This window comes from Zeus faber (assembly GCF_960531495.2).
Source record: "Zeus faber genome assembly, chromosome: 3".
NCBI classification, from domain to species: domain Eukaryota; kingdom Metazoa; phylum Chordata; class Actinopteri; order Zeiformes; family Zeidae; genus Zeus; species Zeus faber.
Window position 1 is genome coordinate 8,969,992 of NC_137190.1, and position 24,925 is coordinate 8,994,916.

At 45.6% G+C, this 24,925-nt stretch overlaps 2 protein-coding genes across 4 annotated transcripts in view; one reads left to right on the forward strand and one right to left on the reverse strand.

Moving 5' to 3' along the window:
• Positions 1–9,048, forward strand: part of adcy7 (adenylate cyclase 7) — a 68,308-nt gene extending 59,260 nt beyond the window's left edge. For both annotated transcript variants that reach the window (XM_079997475.1, XM_079997476.1), the window contains exons 19-27: positions 1–70; positions 827–1,020; positions 1,448–1,559; positions 2,709–2,867; positions 3,617–3,763; positions 3,842–3,949; positions 4,498–4,612; positions 6,844–6,968; positions 7,746–9,048. The exon at positions 1–70 is cut by the window's left edge and continues 38 nt beyond it. In XM_079997475.1, coding sequence (XP_079853601.1) covers positions 1–70; positions 827–1,020; positions 1,448–1,559; positions 2,709–2,867; positions 3,617–3,763; positions 3,842–3,949; positions 4,498–4,612; positions 6,844–6,968; positions 7,746–7,892 — 1,177 coding nt within the window. In that variant the 3' untranslated portion in view covers positions 7,893–9,048. The remainder of the gene's footprint in view (positions 71–826; positions 1,021–1,447; positions 1,560–2,708; positions 2,868–3,616; positions 3,764–3,841; positions 3,950–4,497; positions 4,613–6,843; positions 6,969–7,745) is intronic.
• On the reverse strand, positions 7,980–22,795 carry brd7 (bromodomain containing 7). 2 transcript variants are annotated; one of them, XM_079997477.1, is made up of 17 exons: positions 22,662–22,795; positions 21,101–21,294; positions 20,877–20,967; positions 20,718–20,775; positions 20,424–20,568; positions 18,665–18,775; positions 18,141–18,310; positions 16,519–16,633; positions 15,217–15,292; positions 15,016–15,123; positions 13,734–13,869; positions 12,922–13,033; positions 12,524–12,568; positions 11,182–11,281; positions 10,291–10,434; positions 9,547–9,687; positions 7,981–9,264 (listed from the first exon to the last, which is right to left on the reverse strand). In XM_079997477.1, the coding sequence occupies exons 1-17, from the start codon at positions 22,708–22,710 to the stop codon at positions 9,194–9,196; spliced, it is 1,866 nt and encodes a 621-aa protein (XP_079853603.1). In that variant the 5' UTR covers positions 22,711–22,795; the 3' UTR covers positions 7,981–9,193. The 2 variants fall into 2 exon arrangements, with proteins under 2 accessions (XP_079853604.1, XP_079853603.1); XM_079997478.1 differs by lacking the exon at positions 12,524–12,568 and having other exon boundaries at positions 7,980–9,264.
• Between the last annotated feature and the right edge of the window lie 2,130 nt (positions 22,796–24,925).

A 24,925-nucleotide genomic window follows, 5' to 3' on the forward strand; every position in this document is an offset into this window, starting at 1 on the left:
CGGCCCCGAGTCGCTGCGCACCAACGACTCCCGTGAAGAGGAACCCCATCGAGACCTCTTCTACCTGCCGGTGAGTGATGTTTCTATTTTAAACATCCTGGAATGTCCTCAGTGGACGGCGGCGCAGCACACACACACACACACACACACACACTCCATCCGTCCCCGAAATAGATCAACACCACCCGCGAGTCATCTCTGTGCTCCAAGTTAAAGGACTTTTATCCCGCTTACCAGTCAGCCCACATTTTCGGATTTTTTTTTTTTTTTTTTTTTTTTTTTTTAAAACATCTTTATTTTGGGGGTTTTTGGAAAATGAAAACAAGCGAGAAACCTTCCTGAAGTCGGGTTCCTGATTCTGTAATTTGCCATTATTTATTAATTCATTTTGCAAATGGAATTTATATAAATCATATAATATTAAATATAAATAATATGAGAAAATAATAATAATTAATAATAATAAATTATACATGGATAATATAAAATAATGAACAATATGGAAAAATAAAGTAACCTGGGCAAAAATATGTATTATCGTTGCAGCACCAAGTCTGTGAGAGTGTATCATCTGTAATTCTTTGCTTTTATACTTCTATGTCTGTGTCTTTACCTGGCTGCTAAAGGGCGTCTCTCCCAGGATTGAAAAAATAAATAAAAAAAATATATATAATAAAATATATTAATAACATAAAAAACTGTTTAAATCCTGAATAAAAAAAAACTGTTTTAATCTTGTATTTGTAAAAATAAATTAGCAAAAAGTTCAAAAGTTGTGAATCCGAGCAGAGTAGTGACTCGGACGTTCTGCCTCCTCTCCGCCCAGTACTCGGTTTACTGCTGCATCCTGTCTCTGATCGCCTGTGGAGTGTTCCTGAGGGTGAGCTTCGAGCTCAAGGTGCTCTTCCTCGCCCTGGCCTCCACAACCTACTACATCATCATCCTCAGCTCCCGGCAGGAGCTGTTCATGTTCTACGGGGACGTCCTCTACGCCCAGATCACCGGCTGGAACTGCAGCAGGTGGGACATGGGCGTCACCGGTGCAGCCATATCTGGCAAAGATCCTGAAAAGTCAGACTTTCCAGGATTTGGTCGACTCTGGACCCGAACCAGCATGCAAAAAATAAAAAAACAAAAGAGCAATCCAAGTTGTGATCTGGGTGGAGGCGCGACAGCGTGCAATACACACATCAATTATTTCCCTCAAAGCCGTGTGTAAGATTAGTCCCAGGAAGTATGTGGATATAATTGTATACAATCAGAAAACTATCTGTTTGGGTTTTGTTGCGGGGATTCATCTCATGGTTTCATCCTGCAACCACCACCTGAAACTCAACCGTCATCACAACACACTTTAAATAGGCAGGCGGCCGGGACTCCAGCTTTTCTTTTTGAGTTGCCGCGGGCGGGGAGGTTGTGAACGTCTGCCGTCTTATTCCGTCCGCAGCATGGAGGAGGGCTCCACCCTGAAGGTGCTGGGTTTGGTCAAGCACCCGCAGGTGATGAGCTGCATCTACATCACCCTGTTCCTGGTCACCATGCTCATCATCTCGCAGCAGGTGAGGACCGAGGCGCCGCGCTCCGCCTCTGTCGCGTTGACGCGCTTTACGGGTGGAGCGGGGAGCGGGAGGTGTCCTCGAGCAAGGCAGGTCTGAGGCCGCCCTGACGTGGTGGAATGCTTTCAACATATTCACTTTCATCAGCCACGAAATGAGGCCATTGTGGGGACCCCCCCAAAAAAAGGGTTTTCCTCCTCCTCCTCCTCCTCCTCCTCTTTCTCATCTTCATCCTCTTCCTCCTCCTGTATCTCATCATGGCTCCTCCTCCTCCTCTTTGTCCTCTTCCTCCTCCTCCTCCTTCCTCCTGTATCTCATCAGCGCTCCTCCTCCTCTTTATCCTCTTCCTCTTCCTCCTCCTCCTCCTCTACTTCCTCATCCTCAAACTCTTCCTCCTCCTGTATCTCATCATGGCTCCTCTTCATCCTCTTCCTCTTTGTCCTCCTCTTCCTTCTCTTTCTTTTCCTCCCTTTGTATCTCATCATGGCTCCGCTTCCCCCTCCTGTATCTCATCATGGCTCCTCCTCCTCCTCTTCATCCTCTTCCTCTTCCTCTTTGTCCTCCTCTTCCTCCTCTTTCTTTTCCTCCCTTTGTATCTCATCATGGCTCCTCTTCCTCCTCCTCTTCCTCCTCTTGTATCTCATCATGGCTCCTCCTCCTCCTCTTCATCTTCTTCCTCTTTGTCCTCCTCTTCCTCCTCTTCCTTTTCCTCCCTTTGTATCTCATCATGGCTCCTCTTCCTCCTCCTGTATCTCATCATGGCTCCTCCTCCTCCTCTTCATCCTCTTCCTCTTTGTCCTCCTCTTCCTCCTCTTACTTTTCCTCCTCCTGTATCTCATCAGGGCTCCTCTTCCTCCTCCTCTTCCTCCTCCTGTATCTCATCAGGGCTCTTCTTCCTCCTCCTCTTTCTCTTCATCCTCCTGTATCTCATCAGGGCTCCTCTTCCTCCCTTTGTATCTCATCATGGCTCCTCCTCCTCCTCTTCATCCTCTTCCTCTTTGTCCTCCTCTTCCTCCTCTTTCTTTTCCTCCCTTTGTATCTCATCATGGGTCCTCTTCCTCCTCCTCTTCCTCCTCCTGTATCTCATCATGGCTCCTCCTCCTCCTCTTCATCCTCTTACTCTTTGTCCTCCTCCTCCTCCGTCTGCTCCAGAACGAGTCGTGCTTCCGTCAGGACTTTCATCTGAAGAACAAGAACCACACGGAGCAGGACGAGATCGAGACCCGAGAGAACCTGAACCGGCTGCTGCTGGAGAACGTTCTGCCGGCGCACGTGGCCGCGCTGTTTGTCGGGGAGAACAAGAAGAACGAGGTGGGGGCTCCTCCGCCCGTCCGTCGGGGTCTCAAACCAGGAACCTGCTCCTGCTTTACCGCCGGCTCAGCTTTAAACTGCCTCAGATTTCCCGAATTTCTTGGGTTGTGGACTTTATTGTCTTTATCAGTCTTTTTCTCCATTGGGCTGAATTCAAGTTGTGGCCAGTTTGGCTCCGAGCTTTGACACTGGCCCTATTGTCCAGGATTCTGTTGTTAACAACTGCAAACATCCGTCGTGTGTGTGTGTGTGTGTGTGTGTGTGTGTGTGTGTGTGTGTGTGTGTGTGTGTGTGTGTGTGTGTGTGTGTGTGTGTGTGTGTGTGTGTGTGTGTGTGTGTGTGTGTGTGTGTGTGTGTGTATACAGCGACTTAATCATCCGAGGCGAAAGGAGCTGTAGAGCAATTTACTGTTTTCATAAAAATATTAGAAATTTCATACGGGTCAGGATGAGAGCGTCGCCGTGCTTTGGCGTTGGCCCCCCCCAAAAAAAAGCAAGTTCCTGCGCGTGACGTGCGTCGGCGCGGCTGTAAACCCCGCGTCGCAGAGTTCTTTCGTTCCCGAAGAGCGAAACACGTGAAAGTATCACAAAATGTACTGAGCTGTTTAAAAGAACAAAAAAAACAAAAAAACATTCCAAAACAATTTCCCAGCTCTTCTAACGTTCTGTGTAAATAGGGTGGCTTGACTCCCGTGACACAGGTACAGCAACGGGGACTCATTTTGCCTTCTCTGCCCCCTCGGCGAACAGGACCTCTACTACAAGTCTTATGACTGCGTGTGCGTGATGTTCGCCTCGGTGCCGGATTTCAAGGAGTTTTACACCGAATGCGACATCAACAAGGAGGGTCTGGAATGCCTGCGGCTCCTCAACGAGATCATCGCCGACTTCGACGAGGTCCGTGCGCAGAGGGAACTCACTAATCCCCCCCCCCCCCCCAAACCTGACTCAACTCGGACCCGTTTGTCTTTTCAGCTGCTGTCCAAGCCCAAGTTCAGCGGCGTGGAGAAGATCAAGACCATCGGCAGCACCTACATGGCGGCCGCCGGGCTCAGCGGGGCCCCCAGCCAGGAGAACAACCAGGTAGATCTGCTGATTCCCCGGATATTCCCATCGGGCGCCGCTACATGGCAGCCCACTGCTCCTCAGCACGTCAGTTACGAGGATGGTAGAATGCAGAGAAACGCATATCGTTGCCTCACTACTCTTCTGTTCTCTGTGCGATGTCAATTATTTGAATCTAATCTAATTGCCAGCGTTCACCCTCGCCTCACATTTATCACACCCTGTCAATGCATGTCAATGTTCATATATATATCTTTTTTTTAAATATATGAACAGAAACATCCCAGAAAATGCAGTGGTCACCATCGTGCAGCAAATAAAAATGAATAAATGTACAAGATCTGCAGACGAATTAACAGTGAAGAAAAATATTCAAGTGTTATTTGTCTGGGGTCTGGAACTGACGGGGTCAATGGACAAATACTGCGGGAGACAAGAAGTCTTGTCACTCTTACTGTGCTGTAGTTCTCTTCCTAAAAACGACCATGTCGGTCATTTCGGCACAAACTGTACATCCTCATGTTTTTTTTTTTGTTTTGTTTTTTTTCTATCCCTAATATTTCCAGGACCGGGAGCGTCAGCAGGCCCAGATAGGGAACATGGTGGAGTTCGCCATGGCCCTCGTCGGGAAGCTGGACGGCATCAACCGTCATTCCTTCAACAGCTTCCGCCTTCGCGTGGGTGAGTGGTGGAGCTGGACGTAGCATCTGCTACGCTGCATCTACTAAAATACACCGCCCGTCTCCTTAGACCAGGAACAGCCGCCGAGGCCGCGTGGCAACCCGTCACTGCATGAGGTTTCCTTGGGAACAAAGGGGTCAAAGAGCCCGTACAAAATAATGATGGAAGGTAGAGAAGTGTTGGGGGGAGGGGACGAATTGGGAAAATAAACGGGTGATGAGAGATTTGACTTTGAACGCAAGTTATAAATAAATAAATAAAAATGGGTACGAATAATGCTGTTTTCACACCAAATTGAGAGGGCTGACCTGCTCAAAGTAGGCGGTTGACATCTTTCCCACTGCCAGGAGAAATGCAGTTTTTCTTCTGGTGCGTCACGTTCTACACGTTCTATCACAAACTCGTCGTCAAACGCGTGTCATGTTCCAGTGTGATTGGGAATGAGACGGTAGAGGAGACAGCAACTGAAACAATGACATAAGACTGTAAAACTTGAAAAAATATATTTTGAGCCGTTCAAAAGAATGGGATCGTTCATGAAAGACCCAACACTACAGAAGAAGCAGCGTGGAGTATCGGTGCACCCACCCTTTGGCGGCGGGGAGCGGGGACCAGCGGGGAGCGTGGGGGTTCCCCGCTGTGGTCCCCACGGTGTGATCCCCACACTTAGAACATTTCAAGGTCCCCCATGTGGGAAAAAGTCAATTACTTCTGGTTTTGGATTCTAAAGATATGAAATGATGGAATGATACACGGACATTCCTGCCTGTTTATGCACCGGCGCCCAGAATGTTAACACCCTTCACATCGCGCAGGTAAAGGGGCCACAATTAGCAGATCGACCCGGTGTCCTGTTCACATCAGAGCCGATCGGAGGTGGAGCCAATTAAAACCTGCGTCTATTGTAGTGTCATTTGACCCGGGACTAAAACCCGGGTTTTTCCTTTCCTACTGGTGACAAATGCCGGATGATAGCGGGTGTTACCGGGTTTTTGGTGCAGTGGGGAAAAATGGGTATCAGTATTCCTCAGCGAATTATTTTCTTATTTCAATGGAGTCTTGGATTTGACTATCCTGACACCCAAGATGCACAAAATAAAATAAACCCATGTGCTAATTACAGTTTATTTCTGATCCACTTCCTAGAACTGTCTCCACACACATACACATTGACCATGGGTTTCTTACACTGTTGGTCACATATTTCTCCATTTAAAAATATACTTAAAAGTATTTCCAGATCATACTCAATGATCTCCATTCACGAGCCGAAGATGTCGCACGGGCAACTTGGGAAAGGAAACACTCGCACAGAGCATTTCCCCGTAGCAGCCGAGGCGCTCGATAATTGAATGCAAATGGCACCGAGCGGTTTGAGCGTGGTAGGTGTGCTCGTCTCCGTCGTCTCTTGCCGTTACCCTGGTTCATTCCATTGTTCTGGCCCGTCCGTGGTCCTCCCTAAGAAACGCCTCGAAGCCGTCTCCCCCAGCTCCGGGAGCCTGTTTCTCCAGGAGCGGCAACCTCCGCACACAGACTTACAGCCTGCACCCATGGAGTCCGCGCAAGATGTTGTGCGTTTCGGCGCCGGTCCGACGACAGAGATGTCCTTTTCCCAGACAGCGTGTTCTCAGCAGAGGGTTCAGGTCCGAGGGAAAATATTTACAATTCCTCGGAGATAAAAAACAGACGTAATAGCGTCTGGTCTGTAAACACGGAAGGGTTCACATGTAGTTTGCAGCGAGCCTCCAGCCTCTCTATGCTCGGACGTAGCCGTGTCAAAACACGGGATGACAAGGAAGTGAAGCTCCCAGGAAGCCACTGCTTTGAAGGCCGTCTTTTGACTGGAAAGCCGCCACTGCGACACGCTCGGCGGCCGCGCCGTGTCTGGGAGGCTCAAGTGCGTCTTTTTTCTTCACCGCCGGTGAATCCTTTTTGTAAAAATGAGCTACCCGAAGCGGTTTTTTTCAAAGACGCTGATTCAGCGTGTAAAGATGTACCGGCGCAATAGTCCACTGGGTATAGAATCATTGTCTCCGCTACTGATAATTGATTCTGCTCGAACGGGGAGGCAAGAAATGCGTTCCTATTTCAACGGGCATGCGACTCGTTTTCAAAACAGCCGCCTCTGTGCACAATGTGGGATTACGCCCGTGTAAAGCGTTTCTCAATAACCGTTTACATTGAAGCTCCGTCACCTGGTTCAGTGTTCGAACGTCTTTCCCACCGGACAGGTATCAACCACGGGCCTGTGATCGCGGGGGTCATTGGGGCGCGGAAGCCTCAGTACGACATCTGGGGCAACACGGTGAACGTGGCCAGCAGGATGGAGAGCACCGGGGAGCTCGGGAAGATCCAGGTAGGTTTTTCTTTCTTTTACCCCCTGACGTGCGGCCCGAGGCTTCGATGCTACCCGGGTAGATTGGTTGCCTGGCGATCGGATGGGTTGCCAGTTCACCGCCTCCGGTTGGCGCATGCGGCTGGTGCTTGCGGTTGCCCTTATAGTCTGTGTGTAAACCTGGGTCTGAGGGACATTCAGAACTCATGTATTCTACAGAGGCAGATTTTCATCTTAATTTCTCTGAAAATCGGACTGAGCTGAGTGAGAGCAGGTCCCATAGACCAGTGTTAAAACACCCAGATAAGGTCCCATCTTGTGTTTTGCTTTCTTGTGGGCAGGGATGGATACCTGTATAAACGAAAGAGTGGTGTGAACATCTAATAATAATACTGTAAAAGAAATGCTATGAAATTTGGGATTTTATTAATCACAATAAGTTTATAAATAAAAATAATTTAATTTGCTCTCCAGAAGAATATTCCTATTTGTTATTTCACTAATTTGATCATTCAAAATTATAAAAATAAACCATAAATTTGAATTAAATATTAATAAAACAAATACTATATAACTAAAACTAATAATAAATATTTTATGTTAATGTTAGTTCCCATCATTTGGATTTCCCCCTGGAGTTAATGAAGTGTTATCTACTGTATATAAACAATCTGGCTAAAGGCTTAGTAATGACTGTGCTTAAATGCAGTCCAGTGGGGCAAAAGTTGGAGCCTCCAAAAGAGAAACCACATCGCAATCTTTATTTATTTATTTTTTTTAAACCTTGTTTTGCTCCAGGTGACGGAGGAAACATCCGACGTGCTGCGGAAGCTGGGCTACTCCTGCGAGTGCCGAGGCCTCATCAACGTCAAAGGGAAAGGGGAGCTGAAAACCTTCTTTGTGTGCACGGACATGAGCAAGCACCAGAGCATGGGTCTGAGCTGAGCGAGGCCCGGCCCCCACTACCCCACCCCACCCCACCCCGGCCCACCCCACCCGAGACTCAAAACAGACGTTCATACAGACCCGTGCACACAAATCGTAAGTTTACAGGCACCTTGCTGATGACAGCGCACGTCAGCACCGTCTTTTGAGCGGCGTCGCCGCTTAAAATGTCTGGGCTTGGTTGAGGGACCTGGATGAGCTGGCGCCGGAGTCATTAGGACTTGGCAGGCGGGGACTGAGTGAAACACTGGAGGGATGTACATACACATACCATCTTTGTCTATTCACACATTTACGTCCAAAAATCGGTTACCCCGCTCTACTTTTCTTGTGTCCTGACCCCGAGGCGGTGAGTGTGAGAGACGCACATCCAACGGCGTGAGCGCGCGTCGGAACCGACGTCTTGGCAAAACAAATGAAAATCAAAAAAAACAGTCTAAATAATCACATTTAGGTAGGATCCTTATAGGATCATATTTTTTTGGACCCTTTCCGTGTGTGTGTGTATTTTTTTTTTTTTTTGTGCTGTAAAATGTGGACACTGCTCTGTTACTATGTAATGGACAACATGTTTGACGCCTCGGAGTATCCTCCCCAATGGTTCTTTGCAAACGGAAAGTAATCAAAAGAAACATCGCTTTTGAAGTGTTCTTAGGAAATTTGTTCTTTTTTGCTTCCTTTACTTGCAGCAAAAACAATTAACCATATGATGAAAACCTTTTCAACGGCTCACTTTAAATGACTCGAGGGGAACATTATGACTCGTTCAGAATCACGCGTCGACCGACGATCGGCAAATTTTGCATTTCCACCCGCGTAAATGTATGAAATATCACTTGCTGAAGTACTTCAGGATGCTGAGTTGTGCCGCATTACGTTATCTGTTTAGTTGTCTATTTTATTCCGCCTAGAAAAGCCCTGAGCTGCCTGTCTGCACAAGCTCTTCGATGTCACTCCTACTGCCAGTCTGCTGTGAATGTGTCTGACTCGGTGTCTGGCGGTCCACCAGCGCTGGGCTGCATCGCTCTGTGCCTCTGAAAACTTGCCTTATCTTTCGACCGCCATCTTGTCCGTTCTTACGCGTTGGCCTCGGCGTGAACAAATGTGAGGTTCAATTTTGTACAGCTGCAGAATATAATAAATGTTTTCATAAGTTTCTGCTCGTCTATTTACAGAAATGCATTGGCACAGTATAGGAGATAAATAGAAAAAGAAGTTTATTTACTGAAATGCATACAAATGTCACAAGCACCATTCATACAAAATGTGAGATATTAAACGGTCCGCGTGGCGAAGTGTTGTTATAAAGCGAAGACCTGCACCCTCTCTTGGCCCCCGGACACAGTCTCCATGGGCTCGGCCATTTCTTGCACTGAAAGGTGAGAACGCCATTTAGAATGCTGCACATGCCTGAGCGAGAGTAAGAAGGACTTGCATACATACTACTACAGTTGGCTATGAGGACGCGGTCATTTTTCTACAGGCATGCAAGTTGTAATCCTACAATTGTGGACGATCACAGGATTATACTCAATTAATAAATGATCAATGCAAAGGGGGGGGGGGGGGAAGACAAGAAATCCCATGGTCACCTAATTGTATCTGAAAATGTTGCGTTAAATGCGTCCAGGGAGTTTTCTCTCTGTGCCGTTACCTGTGGTGAGGTCTATGAGCGGCTGGGGAAGCTCTGCGGGCAGAGAGATGCCCATGGCCCTCCTGATGCCGTAGACGCTGCTGACGTCGCACGGGGCAACCTGGCTGGTCAGCGTGGCCAGGTTCTCCGTCACCATCTCGGCTGTGGGGGCGGGGGGTGGAGGGGGAGGACGGTGTAGATGTTTCAGTTTTGCATAATCACTGAGTCGCCCCGTTTCTCTCCCAGGCACGACCGCGTCTTGAACATCAGTTGCGTTGGGTGATCGTTTCGGAGGCTTGTTCCGTCTGATGTTTTGATATAACAGCTGTAGCGGTGTCTTTGATCTGAGTTGATATTTCCCAATTACTGATTATTTTTATGTGGATAAATGCAGTTTATGCTTGTTTATACGTGTTTGTTGTTTTGTTTTTTTAAATACAGCTCAAATAAAAATATGCTGACTTATTGATTTGCATTGAGACCGCCTACCAACTAGTCTGTTAATAAAGGAATTCCGGTATTTTCACCGAAGAACATGGTCACGGTTGCCCGATGGCGTGGCGGTTGGCTGAAGCTATTCTTTCAATACTGGTCAAACCAGTCAGGTTGACTCCCCCAAAAAAAAAACACCGGCTTACCTTTAACCCTAGAATCTCAATCAGATATGTTATGGAGGTACACAGAAAGTGTTGACGGCGAACTGCAGCTGGCCGGGAGTCCGCTGGGGGGAGGGGACAAAGGGCCCATGCATCGGGGAAGTCTTACCCAGCTGCAGCTCCTTGGTGCTGGGGGCCAGGAGACAGATCATATTGGGCGGCTGCTTGGCGCTCAGGCGCTCTTTCTGTGCTTCCTGCAGCTCTCGGAGGAGCTTTGTAGTCTGGTCCAACTTCTGCTGGAAGTGCTGAGCCTCTGCAACACACACACACACACACACACTTTAATCATGTCCTCCTGTCCTTAGATGCATGTATTGAACACAATCGCTCCATTCTTGTAGAATCACACAGATGGATCCCCTTAACTTTTTAGTTTACGTTAAACTGACGCTGCCGGGGAAAAAAAAATGAAAAGTTAACTCTTTGTTGCTGGTTAATTAGAACGGTCGGACAGGATAAATGATGAGACGCTGAATCAAAGACCCTTTCCACAAGAGATCAGAGGAAAAGGACAGCAGAAGAATTGAAGTATTTTGCATTGTTAATATAAACTGACTGTTCTACGAACGCTGATTCAAGGCTTATAAACACCAGGGACCAAGTTTTATACAAAGTTGTGCACGTGTGTGTGATTGTGTTTTGGTTCTGTGGTTAGGTAACAGGGCTGTACAATATTGCCCAAAAATAATTGACTCTTACCTGGATATCGATAATGTGACAATATTTTGGGATGACTAATGGTGCTTTCCTCACATATTTAGACGCAAGGACAATGTGGCTTTTATGACCAGGGATAGGCCTTGATTAGAAAAGTCTATGAAGTTGCATTACTTTACTTTAATGCAGCCTTCGTTAAGACACCATTTTATAACATTATGATATCTAAAAACCCAGACGAAATCTGGTTTTATAACTCAGTGGTGATATCACATTGCTATGTCGCCCGACCCCAACCAGTCCAAGTGTTCCCAGCGATACTCAGCGGTGTTGAGATCTTTACCCTGGGAGAGCTCGTCGTCGCTCAGCAGGCCCAGATCCACGCTCGTCACGGGACTCGGGGAGTTCAGCTCCCTGCCAGCGGTCACCCCTGGTCCGACTGACTGAGAAACGAGAAAGAATTGAAAAGAGAAAATGAGGCTGGGCCTGTTTAAAAAAAAAAAAAAAAAAAAAAAAAAAGGGTTCCATTAGGGACAGCTGACTGTCCGAGGGATGAGCCGGGTCTTTGGGAAGCATCTGTTAAGACACGCTGCGTTCTCGCTCCAATAAAATCAAGCGCAATCAAAGGCTGCGACACCCGGGCGGGGAACGAGAGCTGGCTGGAGACGGTCCAACCACAGCAAGCGGCAGAGACAGAGGGCTGCTGTGTGCCGGAGCAGAGAGGCCTTCCAGCTTCCAGGAAACGACTCAGATGCCCCAGACCACGGGAAGGGGGAAAAGGGGGGAGGTAAATCTATATTTCCACTGGGGGTTGGGGGGGGGGGTTTGAAAGGGAAACGTTTTTCCACATGCACATCGCTTGCAGCCCAAAAAGATCAGCTCCTGTTACGTGGGTGCAGTGAACCTCGAGGCGGCCCGTAAGTGCAGGTTTCCGACGCGATTCTTGCTTGAAGCCTTGCGCTTGGGTGAAGACTTCAAGCAAACAACGGTGGGATCAGAGCCACGTGCAGTGAGTGGATGCATCGGTAGACGAGGTGTTTGCGTCGTGTGAGACACCTTGTCTCATTTTGGTTGTGGCTTCTTCCATCTGTAGAGCTGTTGTGAACCTCCTGGGATCACGGTCTTAAAGGATTTTTCAACCCTGTCATTTTGTTAATAGCGAAGCGTTCAGTGAGGTTGCACTATGAAGTTATAAAAGATGGGAACCAACATTTTAATAAGGCCTGGGTGGTAAAATGGCAAAGCTATGTCTGCTCTTGAGCACGATGCTATTGATAGAAAAGTTACGAAATTGCTGTGATTATTAAACAAACTATACATAAACTCTCTTGTATTCAAAATATTAGGCACCCTATTCACGATGCAAAGACTCACTTGCACGCTCCTTGATTAGAGACAGTTACACTTTGCTTTTTGATTGCAAGGCCTGGATTCCCCCCCCCCCCCCGGGATCAATAGTCTTACTGTATCCAACACTGGACATTCTCTGGTGTTTTGCAGACAAACATGCTGTTGTTATCCATGTCAGCAAACTGAGCCGTCGACAACATCAGCTAGAACTCCAAGCGCACCCAGTTCACTGGATCCAGCGGCCGATCAACTTGAGTCGGAGGGATGAATTCACGTTCTCATACGCGACCAACTAAACAAGGATTTATTAACTACGTGGATTTGCCGGGTCTCACCTCCGCGTCATCCTTGATCACTTGTGTTTTTGCTGGCTGGTCGGCCTGGCACACAGAGACGGCAGAGATTGTGTCAATAATTGCTTTAAATAGAGATTTAAAACGGGAATCTTCAACTGTTCCATACCTTTTTAATGTAGTCTGCTATTTTTAGCAAAGGTGTTGTCATAATTGCTTATATGACCATGTAAGGCGTCATTGGTTAAGTCCCCAGCAGTGGAGGAAAGTACAACAAGTACTTCATTACTGTACTCACGTACATTGCCCACATTGGTATCTGTGCTTACTGAAGTATATTCTGTTTTTGAGACTCTTCTTTCACTCCACTACATCTCCAACACAGTTGCATTACTTTTCTCAGGTGCGCCATATGAAACTCTTGTCAACAAAGAACTCACTGTGTTGGCGTCCTTCAGGGTTCTGGAATGCTGCCCGTTGGTCATGGCGTCCAGAAGATTGTCGGCTAGTTTGTACGTGTACTCGTCAGTTTTGGCCAGAAAATCGGAAATGCTGCCAATCACACACATGGAAACACAGACAAATGTTCACTCGTGTTTTACAGCAGCAGAAGTTGATTTAAATACAACCCTGTCCTCATGGTACAACGCATATACACAAAGGAACCACTCAGCCCAGGGCGTGGAGCGATAAATTCCATATTATCACCCAAGACCTATAACTCAGAAATACGAGCACTAAAAGAGCGAGTCTCAACTTTTTGATTATTATTATTATTATTTTATTATTATTATAAAAGGGCCCTCAATTCGATACAAATTCGGCCCTGGACCCCATTTGATAAGATTATGTCTCTGGGGCTGCAATCTGAGAAGATCTTCATTATTAGATGCAATATATTCCAAATCTGTCTATAGCTGGCAGGATAATACTGAGACTATGATCAAAACGGTCATTATTGTACATTCTCTATTGGTGCCAACGTCTTGAAATTACATAATAGAAGTTTGACCATTTATCATTTTTTGCTGGGGACCCGCTGCAACCACTGCACCTGACCATACATGCCTTGCATAACTTGCCAAATGCTACAGTATGTATGCCTGTACATCTTTTAAGGCAAGGAATTTATTCCTGTGGATAAAAACAGAGCAAGATACATACCGAAAAAGTAACAAAATAAATACGAATAAAACACTACAAGGCTCTACTGTCAAGTACTTCTTTCCTGTGCAAGGCATTCCAAACACACCTCTCAGAGCCCTGGAGGCTCGCCTCCTCGCCGTAGAAGCAGTAGATAAGGTCTGAGTCCTCCTTGCTGATATTGGCGAAGCTGGAGTCGTAGGTGGGTGCGTAGGAGGTGAACGGCCCATAGTTCATGTAGGACACTACAGAGATTTGGGCGAGAGGCAGGGAGGCCGTCACCTCTGCACACTTAACAACGCTAATAAGAGGGTTGAAGTCATACTTACAGTTCGTTGTGTAAAACAATATGGGGAACGCAACAGAAGAAAAGAACATTTCCCTCTTCAGTCTCTTTAACACTGTTGTGGCCAATTGTTAAAAAAAAATTTCCTCCCATAAAAATACAGACGTCAGATTGGCCATTAATATGTCTTAAAATGCTACAGGATGTGCATTGTTTTTTGGCATAGACGGAAACAACCATTGGCAGATTTCACCTTGTTTTAAAAAAATTGCGTCTGGGGAGTTTTTTTTATTTGTTTGTTTTTTAATGAAGTGAACTTTTGTTAAGCGCTGCAAATATTGAAATGATCAAAACCAATATCTACAAATTCTGACGGTAGGGTACTATTTGATTCAACACCAACAAGTGGTGGAAAAATATGAGCAAGCTGCCACAATGGCAGTTGCATAAAGGAAAGGTTCGCCATTTTTCAACCAAGGTCTTATTACAGTGTTGGTTCCCATCATTTGCTTGTGCAGCTTAATGGGGAAAAATCTTAAAGTCATATGTCACTGTATTTTCTAAACATGCTTGAAGTAACTACCACATTTCACATTTCCCCCATTGGACTTGCACTTAAGCACAGTGAGAAGCTGCAGCAGAGTGGTACATTTCTCATTACTTAGGCATTCAGGTGGAGCTTGTGCTCCACAGTTTTTTAATATGCATTTCATTTGCATGCTAGGTTCATTATGGGGATGTAATGGCAAATGAATATCTCATTTTAACGCCTTAACGCGAACTTCCCTGACTTTCCATAGTTTATGACCCAATTCTGAAATTGCTCGTGATATGTCACCTCATCAATTGTCTGTGTAACTGACATGGACAATTAGCCTTCAGACAGATATTAATATGTATACAAGTGTATAAAAAAAGTATTGATTTGTATTGATAACAAAATGCAGGAGAGAAATTCCATCATCAAAACTCCATTCCATTATATTCCTAGACATAGCACAAATTCCCCAACTATCCCTGTCTGGAATTGGGTGTTTCCAAAATTCCAAGGCAGGTTTCAAAGTCTCAAGAAGATGGGCTCAAGCTGGATTGTGTGGAATCCTACCTGGAGTGATCCGGTTCCTCTTGTCCTCCCTGAAGCCTTGCAAGCTGTTGACGCCGCTCTGCAGTCTGTTGGACATCATACCCAGCTTCACAGGACAGTAGCCCACGTCTGCACAATGAAAACCACTGTTAATCCTCGAGCCACCTGCCATCTCTGAGGCATGATATCATCGAGCCAGACTCCCCGCGGACATGCACCTACCTCCTGCCACTGGATCAGCCGGGTTGAGAATGGCCAGCGTGGTGGAGCCATCGGCCCTCCGCCTCGCAAACTCCAGCTACGCAAACACAAATACGGTTGAGACGCTACAGGACGACGGTCGAGGACGACAGAAATAACGTGCGCGGTTATGAGAAGTGACCTAGTAATCTAGATGAAGTCGCTTTCTCAAGGAGGAATATGAGGACACACACAAAAGGGGAAGTTGGACACAGATACAGAAGACTGGATCGCAAGTCAACGCCATGAAAGGGCCCGGGCACTTAAACGCCAGCACGGTGTCGTGCAACGCAAACAACTGGATTTAAATACACAAGCCCGTCATACAATCGATACACTGTTTATCTAATAACATTTTATTCAGTAGTTTAACCAAAAGGAACAGAACATATGTGTGAAATTGACATTCTGATGAATGAACAAGCACGCTGTTTAAGTGCCCTGCATCTAAAGACGCTGAGGCGGCGCATGATCCCGGGCTAAAAGCAGCTTTCTAGCAGCGCTGTCTGTGTTTGGTTTAGACCGTATCGCCAAAATGCGGCCCCTTGAAGTAGTTAAGCAAGTCACTTTGAGAGAGAACTGTTCACCCTACTGCCAGCTTGGTAATGGACAGGACATTCGCCACACATAGACTCCTGTATCTTTGAATGGGGAGTAGGCTAAATCCAATGTTCCACCACATATCTATCTCCATTGACATTACAAACTTAGATGCACCAAGAAACTAAACAGGGACGCCCTTTTCACCTGGCATTAAGGCAAAACCCTGGTATTTGTATTATTTATATTGAGAGAATAGCTTCAGCCAGGTAGTAGATAGTTCTTCGGCGACCGTGATTGCTCCATTGTACTGTAATAACTCAATTAATTTTTAATTTCATTAATTTTAATTCCTCAATTAATTTCTTTCTAGCGCTACAAAAGTCAAGCACAAGGATTCTCTTAGATTTCCCTCTACAGGTAAGTATATTCAGTGGTTTTCTAGTTTTATAACAAAAAGGTTGACTAATAGAGAACAACCTGACACATTTTGACAAATTTTGACAAAAAAAAAAAAAAAAAAAAAATATATATATATATATATATATATATATATATATATATATATATATATATATATATATATATATATATATATATATATATATAATGCTTATGATGAAATGAAGACCCTCAAATTCAAGGCTATTTGTAATGACTTGAAATGCCTAGCACTTATAAAACTGAATTTAATACATCTTGAGACTTCTTAAAAGGAGCCAGGTGTGGCCCTGTGACGCTCACCTCACACTGAAGCAGCCGGCTGGACAGCTTTCCTCCAGACTCCTTGATGACCTTGCGGATCTCCTCCAGTTCTTTCTCAGCCTTCAGCGCCTCTTCTTTAGAGTCCTTGTCCTGTCTGGAGTTTTACGACACAATGCAGAAATGTCAGGTAGGGAAAAAAAGAAAACAAAAGCCTTGTCCATTACAACTGCCCAGGAAAACAAACTGTTTGCAGTAGCAAACAGAGGGAGAGTCCAACCGGCTTCTTTTGTTTCAAATGCAAAATATGCAAAAATTAATGAACAAACTTGTCAATTATCACTCACAAGCCACTCATTCCCTCAGCAATTTTAATTGAAGTCAATAAACAGAATTAGGAACCTAGATATAGAAAAGTAGAAACTGAGCCCTTCTCGGGTATGATAAAAAGGAAGAAAAAATGCTCTTTGGAAAAAGGGGATATCAGTGTCAAATATACTTATGTAGATCCAAGGTGATACAAGGAGTAACATGTTGAAATGCCTTTATTAAAACACGGACATTAGTACATTAAAGGTATAAGGCTAATGAAGGCTGTTCAGGCGGAAATCACAAAGATCCCCAGCAGTTTGCTGTTATAATTTCTATGTGCCAACACCCATGATTTAATGAATGACATTTTAAGATGACATTCCTTGTGAGTGGATCCGCTCAAGTACCTTTGACATTGAATTAAGCCCTTGATTTGTATGAACATTTAAACTGATGATTAATCAACGATTAAAAACATTCTACTTTTTTGGCAGCATATTGTTTAATCATTCAGTAATCATTAGCTAAAATGTTCTGTCAGTCAGATAATGCCACACCTTTGGGGTGACAACATCTGAAGCGAGAGCACGCCGAGAGGCCATTGGACTTGCGTCAGAGATGTACAGCGCTGAAAGAACACAAGACCTAGCTTGCTCTGATGCATTCCAGGCACTTGGGCGAAAAGAACAGATTCACAAGGACATATGAATTCATACAAGGCCCATTTTCTGCAGATTTGAAATTGATCGCTAGCTAGGTCATGTTTTGTTTTTTTTTGCTGGGGCTGCTTTAATTTTTAAAAACCTGTTACCGTGGCAGCCGCTTTTGACAGTGGACGAGAGGAAGGGGGGTGGGGGGACGACTTCCTGCTCTGAGAAATAAGCAGCAAAATACTGTCCAATAGCCTATTAACCCAAACACTACCCAATCATTCACAATCACAAAAGAGCATGTATGACTTTTAGAAATATCATCTTTAAGCAGCAGCACAAATAAAGTTAGTGCTACTGTTAGAAATCCAGTCTCCTATTCAGTTGCCGAGACCTGGATGAAGGTTCACTTCTAATCGGCTAGAGAGTGCTTCAAATTCTTTTATTGTGTCAAATTTTAAATTGTGTCATTGCCATTTTAAATTGTGTCAGGCCTACACAAAACAATTTGAGCACTTACAAGGGAGCGCTGACCTAATCCCGTTTGAAACATAAAAACAGGCTCCACCTAAAGAGGGATCAGAATCTACGCTCAAGTCTTATCATCCGGTTCGAGAGAAGCAGCGCAGGCAGGACGTCTAAACTCTACACCCGCACGAAACAGCGATAAGCGCAGCGCGCGAGTCAAAGCAAGGGGAGGACCTGGGCGTGCTGGGCGACTGGGAGCTCTCACTGATGTCCGTCATCACGGGCCCCTCTCTGGTCTGGTCCAGGCCGGAGCCGCCCTCCTCCTCGGTCTTCGCCGGCCTGCTGGCTGACGCGTCCAGACCAGACATGAACTCTATGCTCTGCCTCAGGCTCTCCAGCCTCTCCTGCAGGAAAGAGAATGTTGATTGTACCCGAGTGGACATATGTAGAAAAAAAATGATAATACAGATACAGGTGAGATAAAAAAAAAACCATGAAGGCAATGAGTCCAATAGAGTTATCCACCAGCTTCTGATAACTGGGAAAATGTCAACCAAACAAGACAAGAAAACTTCATGACAAGTCTAAGTGCAAAAGAGTGCAAAAGTGAAAAGAGTACAATGGTTTGACTGACAAGCAAAAACTTGGCTCTTTCATAATGAGGATGTGGAATCCATTTGCAGCTAATGGCTTCCCCCTGCTGATTAAGTGGAGCAACAGCAGGATAATCTGGTTTTAATGGGACGTAGGTTTCGTACCGGGCTCAGTATCTTCATCCCAGAGTGCAGCAGCTTCCTGGCAGCTTTATGGTAGATGGTCTCAGGTTTGTTATAAGTCATGGCGTTCTCACACATGAGCCTGAAATCCACCTGCACAGCAACGGAACACACGCAAGATGTTGAATTTCCCCTGCCAGCGTGACAAAACCAATCCCATTTCAGATCAATTGCTCACACTGTGTTCCATTCAAGCATAATGGGTGACAATGTTAGACACTGGCTTAGAACACACCACGGCTTTTAAACTGGTCATTTACATTTATGGAGGGTAAGAAAAAAAAATTGAGCTCATAGTTTTTCCACACAAGCTTACAGTAGCTATGTACACATACATTTAATTTTTTATCACATTGAATAGAATTAAAGGATTGGTTCCCCATTTTTTTCAACCAAGGCCTTAAAATGTTGTTTCATCATTTATAATTTTTCATAGGACAAACTCACTAAACGCTTTATCACTGTGATACTTAAATCTCCTTATTTGAAAACTAGAAGCTCACAAGGCTTTCCAGGGTATAATTGTTTCGCACTTTCCAAAATCAGACTGGGAAATAAAATGTGACATTATAAATTCAAAACAAATCATAAAATTCAAAACAAGCAAATCAATAAGACACATGGTTCTATTGCAAGCTTCTCATTTTAGTCAAACAGGGCTGCAGACTAACTTTTTACATTGGTGGCACTGGTGTACAAGCACATCATTTAGGTGCACCCACATTTTTTTAGGTCAGGATCAATTATTTTAGATCTATTTATTTTTGTTAGTATCTACTGATTCAAGATTTTTATTTGTCACATACATATACATACTTTCATACACATATGCAGTGAAATGTAATGTAACGCACCCGGTGATAACACACAATATGTCCTAGGAAAAATTTCTAATAGCCCAACTAACTGACTCCTAAAACGTAATACAGTAAGTCGAATACTTATAGAATAAAATAAAAATATATAGAATAAAATAAAATACAGTAAAAATAAAATGAAATAAAATGGAATAGATAGAGGGAATATGCTTATGTATATGGTGTGAAACAAACATTTTTAAACCCAGCTAAGAGACTGTCCCGCTCCGCCTGGGATCAGGAAAGTGGATTGCATAAATGGAAAGGGAGCAATTCCTGCTCAGCTGTGCAGTTCCCCATGTCTTCAAACAAAACAAATAATCAGAATTCTGAAAGTAACATGACTTGTAACGTTAGATCAGTGAGTCCTCCCCAGCAGCTTAGTTTATACTGAAGTAGAATGAGCAGCAAAGCTTCAGTCAAACGATTCGTAACTATGGAATGGGGCCATCGACCGGTTGATGGCACATTTAGATTGATACTAAATGCAGGGTCCGCATATCGATGTACTTGCATCTTTAATGCTAAAGCCGGTTTCCGATTCATATCGGTGAATCTTTACACCCTTAAATAGTTAATTACATAAAATCCCGCTCTATACTCTGAAAGGAATCTACAGTTAGTAGTCTGTTTGTATTTGTTCAAAGGCAAATGTCTGCACACCCAGTTGGTGTATGTTAAAAATATATTTTTATACCTGCTAAATTTCAGATTTTTGGTTGCATGTGCCACCAAAATGGTCACAACCTATCTTTTGTTTAGGCTCGAAGGTTCCTCCCCCCGCCAATTAAACAGTATTCAAGCATCCTTTAACTGTAAATAAATTTCACATAAAAATGGCACAACTGCTGTTGCTGCTCTAGCAAACAGCACCAAACCCTTACCTTCAGCTCCTCCAGGGACTGGTAGAACTCTTTCTTTACTTTCTCCTTTATTGTGCTGAAATCCATCGGCCACTTAATAACTGCACAATAGCCAGGCGCAATGAGGTCAGTCACTGGGAAGGAGAAGAAAGCACTGGGGTCTTTCCTAAATGAAACGCACAGGGGGACACACATTTAAAACACAGAACAATACCACAGCTTTTACACCAGTTACCAAACAAAACAACTCAGGGCCGTCCTGAATGTAGAACAGCTGGAAAAAGTAATCGTCCCAGTTTGCAGTAAATGTCACACCTCTGGAGCTGTCTGATGAGCTGGTTCAGCGCTTCCTGGAGAGGCGTCTGTCCCTTTTCTAATGAAGGGAAAAGAAACACCATCGTTAAGATCACAGCGGAGCCGGTGACTTTTCAATAGTAAATGTCACAAAGCGTTCTCGCTCAGGCACAAAGTTACCTTCCAGTCGGTCCAACTCCGAGCGGATGGGAGTTCTGTTCTGTTCCCGCTCGTCCCACTCCGCATCCTGTCCTTTCCTTTTCTTTGTCATCTAGCACAACGCAAGAAATACATCAAATATCCCATGAGATTTCCAATGGAAGCTGTACAAGTAGGGATGCTCTGATACCATCTTGTTTAGACCGACATCATGAGATTTTGAGAGTAAAACAATGTCACTTTACCTTTTTCTTTCCCTTGTCATCATCAGGTGACCCAAAAGTCTTCTCTTTATCCTTTTTCTTTTTCTTCTTCTTGTCCCTATGCTTGTCGTAATCGTTGGAATGTTCGTCATACGATTTGTCCAGGCTGGAGCTTCCCGCAGTCACTTCATTTCCAGCAACTTTTAACACCAACTTCAGTGGCCTTTCTCCATACTCTGGCGACGGCAGGGCAAAGAACAGTCAATAGACGTAGCAAAGCAAACTCACTGACGTTAGATAGTAAACACCGTCCAACTGACGAAATATCCATTGTCGCGGGTGACAAAGCTATAATATACGAAAAAATAAATGGATCTAATGTCAAACCACTTGTGCTGATAACAGAACCTTTTCCCGGGTACAATGTTGACACGCCAAGGAAGGGTAAACACTGGTGAAACCAATGTTATTAATTAGGAACTGGGAACCTGTGCTCACCAGAGACCACAACTATTCCACAGTCTTATCCATTTCACATCCTGAATGGGATCCAATTGATATTGCGTAGCAGGAATATTTGAGTTTAGGAGTGAGGCTACACCAACATGAAGTCAACTGTGCAGGACTTGTCCATGCTGGGACACAGTATTAAACAGAAACCAAAATTAATGGTATTAGCTTTCACAGCAGACATAAACATGTCTGCTGTGAAAGGGGCCCACTAGGGGGCTACACACGGAAGTCCATTCTAGCCAAACAACTGCACACACTGGTCCCTACACTTAAGAAGAGAACCTCAGGCACAGCCATCACACTCCATACAGCAGCTCCAACCACTATGAGCGCCAAGAGTATTTATCTGAGGTTATCAAGCGAGCCACCCACTACACCTTCAGCAGGCTCAACAGTGAGTTCTGGTATCCCAGACCCGCTGCCAGCAGCCTACCGACATGGGCTTATTGATGGTTGAACACAGCTGAAGTTAACACCTTTCAGTGGTGTCCTTCTCACTGAGGTGATACAGAGGAGCACCCAAACAGGCTGCGTTCCCCCTTCCATGGCATGTCAAAATGTCTACTGTGAAAAAGGATCTACTGTCTGTACACAGTTGTCATCTATTACACTATTATAGGCACTGTCACTGCGATATGCCCAGTGCCCCACTACCCCCAACTGGTACCACACAGACCTGTACAGTAAGTACTGAAATGTTGATTCCACGGGATTAACAACAAAGCCCTCAAGTAACAGCGAGTCATGTGGTCGAAAAGGTGTTTCAACGTCAAGGTTTACTAGAATCAGTGACTTCACCACACATCTTCTGTTTTAGATAAAGCTACATGCACCACTTGGTGGTTTTATAGCTTTAAATGCGAGTCAGATTAAATAAACAGGACAAGGGGGGCGGGGGGCGGGGATGAATATAAAACATTTGCGGGGCAGGGGGTAAGAGCCATGTCTCAAGCCCCTGGCGCTGCCTCTGAACTCTGGAGGAGGACGGGGCTACATGAGCTAGCCGCGCTAAGCAAGCGCGGAACGACCGGACAAGACGTTACAAACCGGGGCCCGAGCGAGAACACGGGGCGGCCCGCAAACAGTTTACCTTCGTAGCCGTGTTTTTCCGACTTGTGCTTTTTATGCTTCTTGCCCATTCTCTATCGCCGCTCGTCCGCCGCGGCTCCCGAGCGGCTGTTTGTGTCTCTCCTTTGTGATCCCTGCGCCCCGGAAGCGGTGAAGCGGTCGAAGGGGGTCGAACCCAGGCCGCGGGTTGACAGCGCCGCCCGCTGGTCGGACGGAGAACCGCAGCGACGGCGCGCTTCCCTTTATCGCCGCTAGAGGGAGCCGTTGCTTTAATATTTCACACCTTTTTTTAAGCCCCCCCCCCCGCTCCCTCCCACTTCCCAAACTCTGGCTGAACCCCTGAACTTTTATCTTAAACCTCAAATCTCACAACAAATGGAAAATGAACTTCACCAGTGTGGGTGAGGTCATATATCTGGAGGAAAAAATTCAATGCTAAAAAAAAAAAAATTAAATGACGAGCAAAAAAATAAATAAAAACGACTACTGATGATTATTATTGGGGGCCCCTGCAAATCCGACACAGACCCCAGTTTGGCAACCCCTGACCGAAGGCACCGCCCCTTTCTAGCAACAACCCATGTGAGAATATCTCCCTCTAAACTGTACCGGTGGACTGCATGCGAGCAACATGGACACTGGCTGTACGTTCACGTGTAGTAATTTAGCATATAATCAGTACTTGAAGGGGGCCAGTACTCCATGTACTCACTGGCACCGCAGCACCGGCCCTTCCACATTTTACTCTTTTTCGCCCCCTCAAGTGGACAAATCAAGCGCACACAGGATCTTCCTTCCTCTTCTCTACTTTTATTCAGATTTGGACACGTTTGGGGAGATTCATCTGCGACGTTCCGTCAGCGCATTCCCACACATTTGCATCCGAGACGCTTTCATCCCAAGCAACGCACACAAGTCCCTGCCGCTGTTCACCGCAGCCGTCGACAATGACCTGGACAACAATAAACGCCCGAAAGCGGCATTACTCCTATCTTTTAAATAATCAAAAAATATATAAAAGGAGAGGCTCGGAAAGTGAAACAGAGTCGGCTCAGAGGAAAATCGGCCCACGCCAGGGACGGGTAGAAGGAGTTAAAGGCCCTTCCCGAGGTGGAGGGGTCAGTGCAGGGGTCCGGGAACGGGCTCCAGCCGACGTCACTCCGCCGCCCCGACGGGAGCTGTGGTGGCGCTGGGGTGTGGAAGGGTAAACGAGGGCGGAGAGCAACCTCCGATGTGTTGGCCGACATGGGAGCCTGACCGACCCCCGGAGGTGAGGGAACGGACCCCGAACGAACCAGGGTTGGGGCCCCGCGTTAATAAGCATCATTTGCGCTGTCACATCTGCAGAACTGTGATGGAGTTTGGTCAGGGAGGGAGGGAGAGGGAGAGAGGGAGAGAGGGAGAGGGAGGGGGAGAGAGAGAAAGGGGGGGAGAGAGAGAGAGAGAGAGAGAGAGAGAGAGAAGGGGGGGAGAGAGACAGAGAGAGACAGAGAGAGAGAGGAGGAGAGAGGGGGAGAGAGAGAGAGAGAGGGAGAGAGGGAGAGAGTGGGAGAGGGGGAGAGAGAGGGAGAGAGAGAGAGAGAGAGAGAGAGAGAGTGGGAGAGGGGGAGAGAGAGGGAGAGAGAGAGAGAGAGAGAGAGAGAGAGAGAGAGAGTCCGACCGACTGACTCCTGGACGCCTGGTTGTGGTTTATCTTACGCGGCCCTGCGCTCCCATCCCTCTCGGAGCTGTTATGCTCTGTTAAAACAAGCACATATTGTACAGGCAGATGAATGACAGATGTTTTATTCATGGTGGAAGATAGTGTGCATACTTTGAAGCACATTCCAGGCTTTATGAAGAGGCGGGGGGGGGGGGGGGGGTTTCGGGGGAGGAGATAGTGCACACACGCCATTCCAGCCATTCCCCCATGAAGATGTCAGAGAAGTCATTTGGACGTATAGGATGATGCTTAATTGTCTGCAGGCATTGCAATTGCCACAGATGGGCATTGTCGCCAAACACAGTACAGTGCGAGGAAAAATATTAAAATGGAATATAAATACATTAAACATCAATAAAATACCGCATCCCCAGTTTATTAAACCCTAGTGGATCCTACCAAATTCCTATCAATATTAAAGTGCCACTATTCATATAATATATCATATAAAGATGAACCAATAAGGAAATGGTTAAAGTTTAGAAAACGAGAAAACCAAACTATTAAATCATTTACTGATGTAATATGATAATATAAATAACATTTAAAAACAGGTCTCCAATTAGAGATTAGGGGACGTCTGG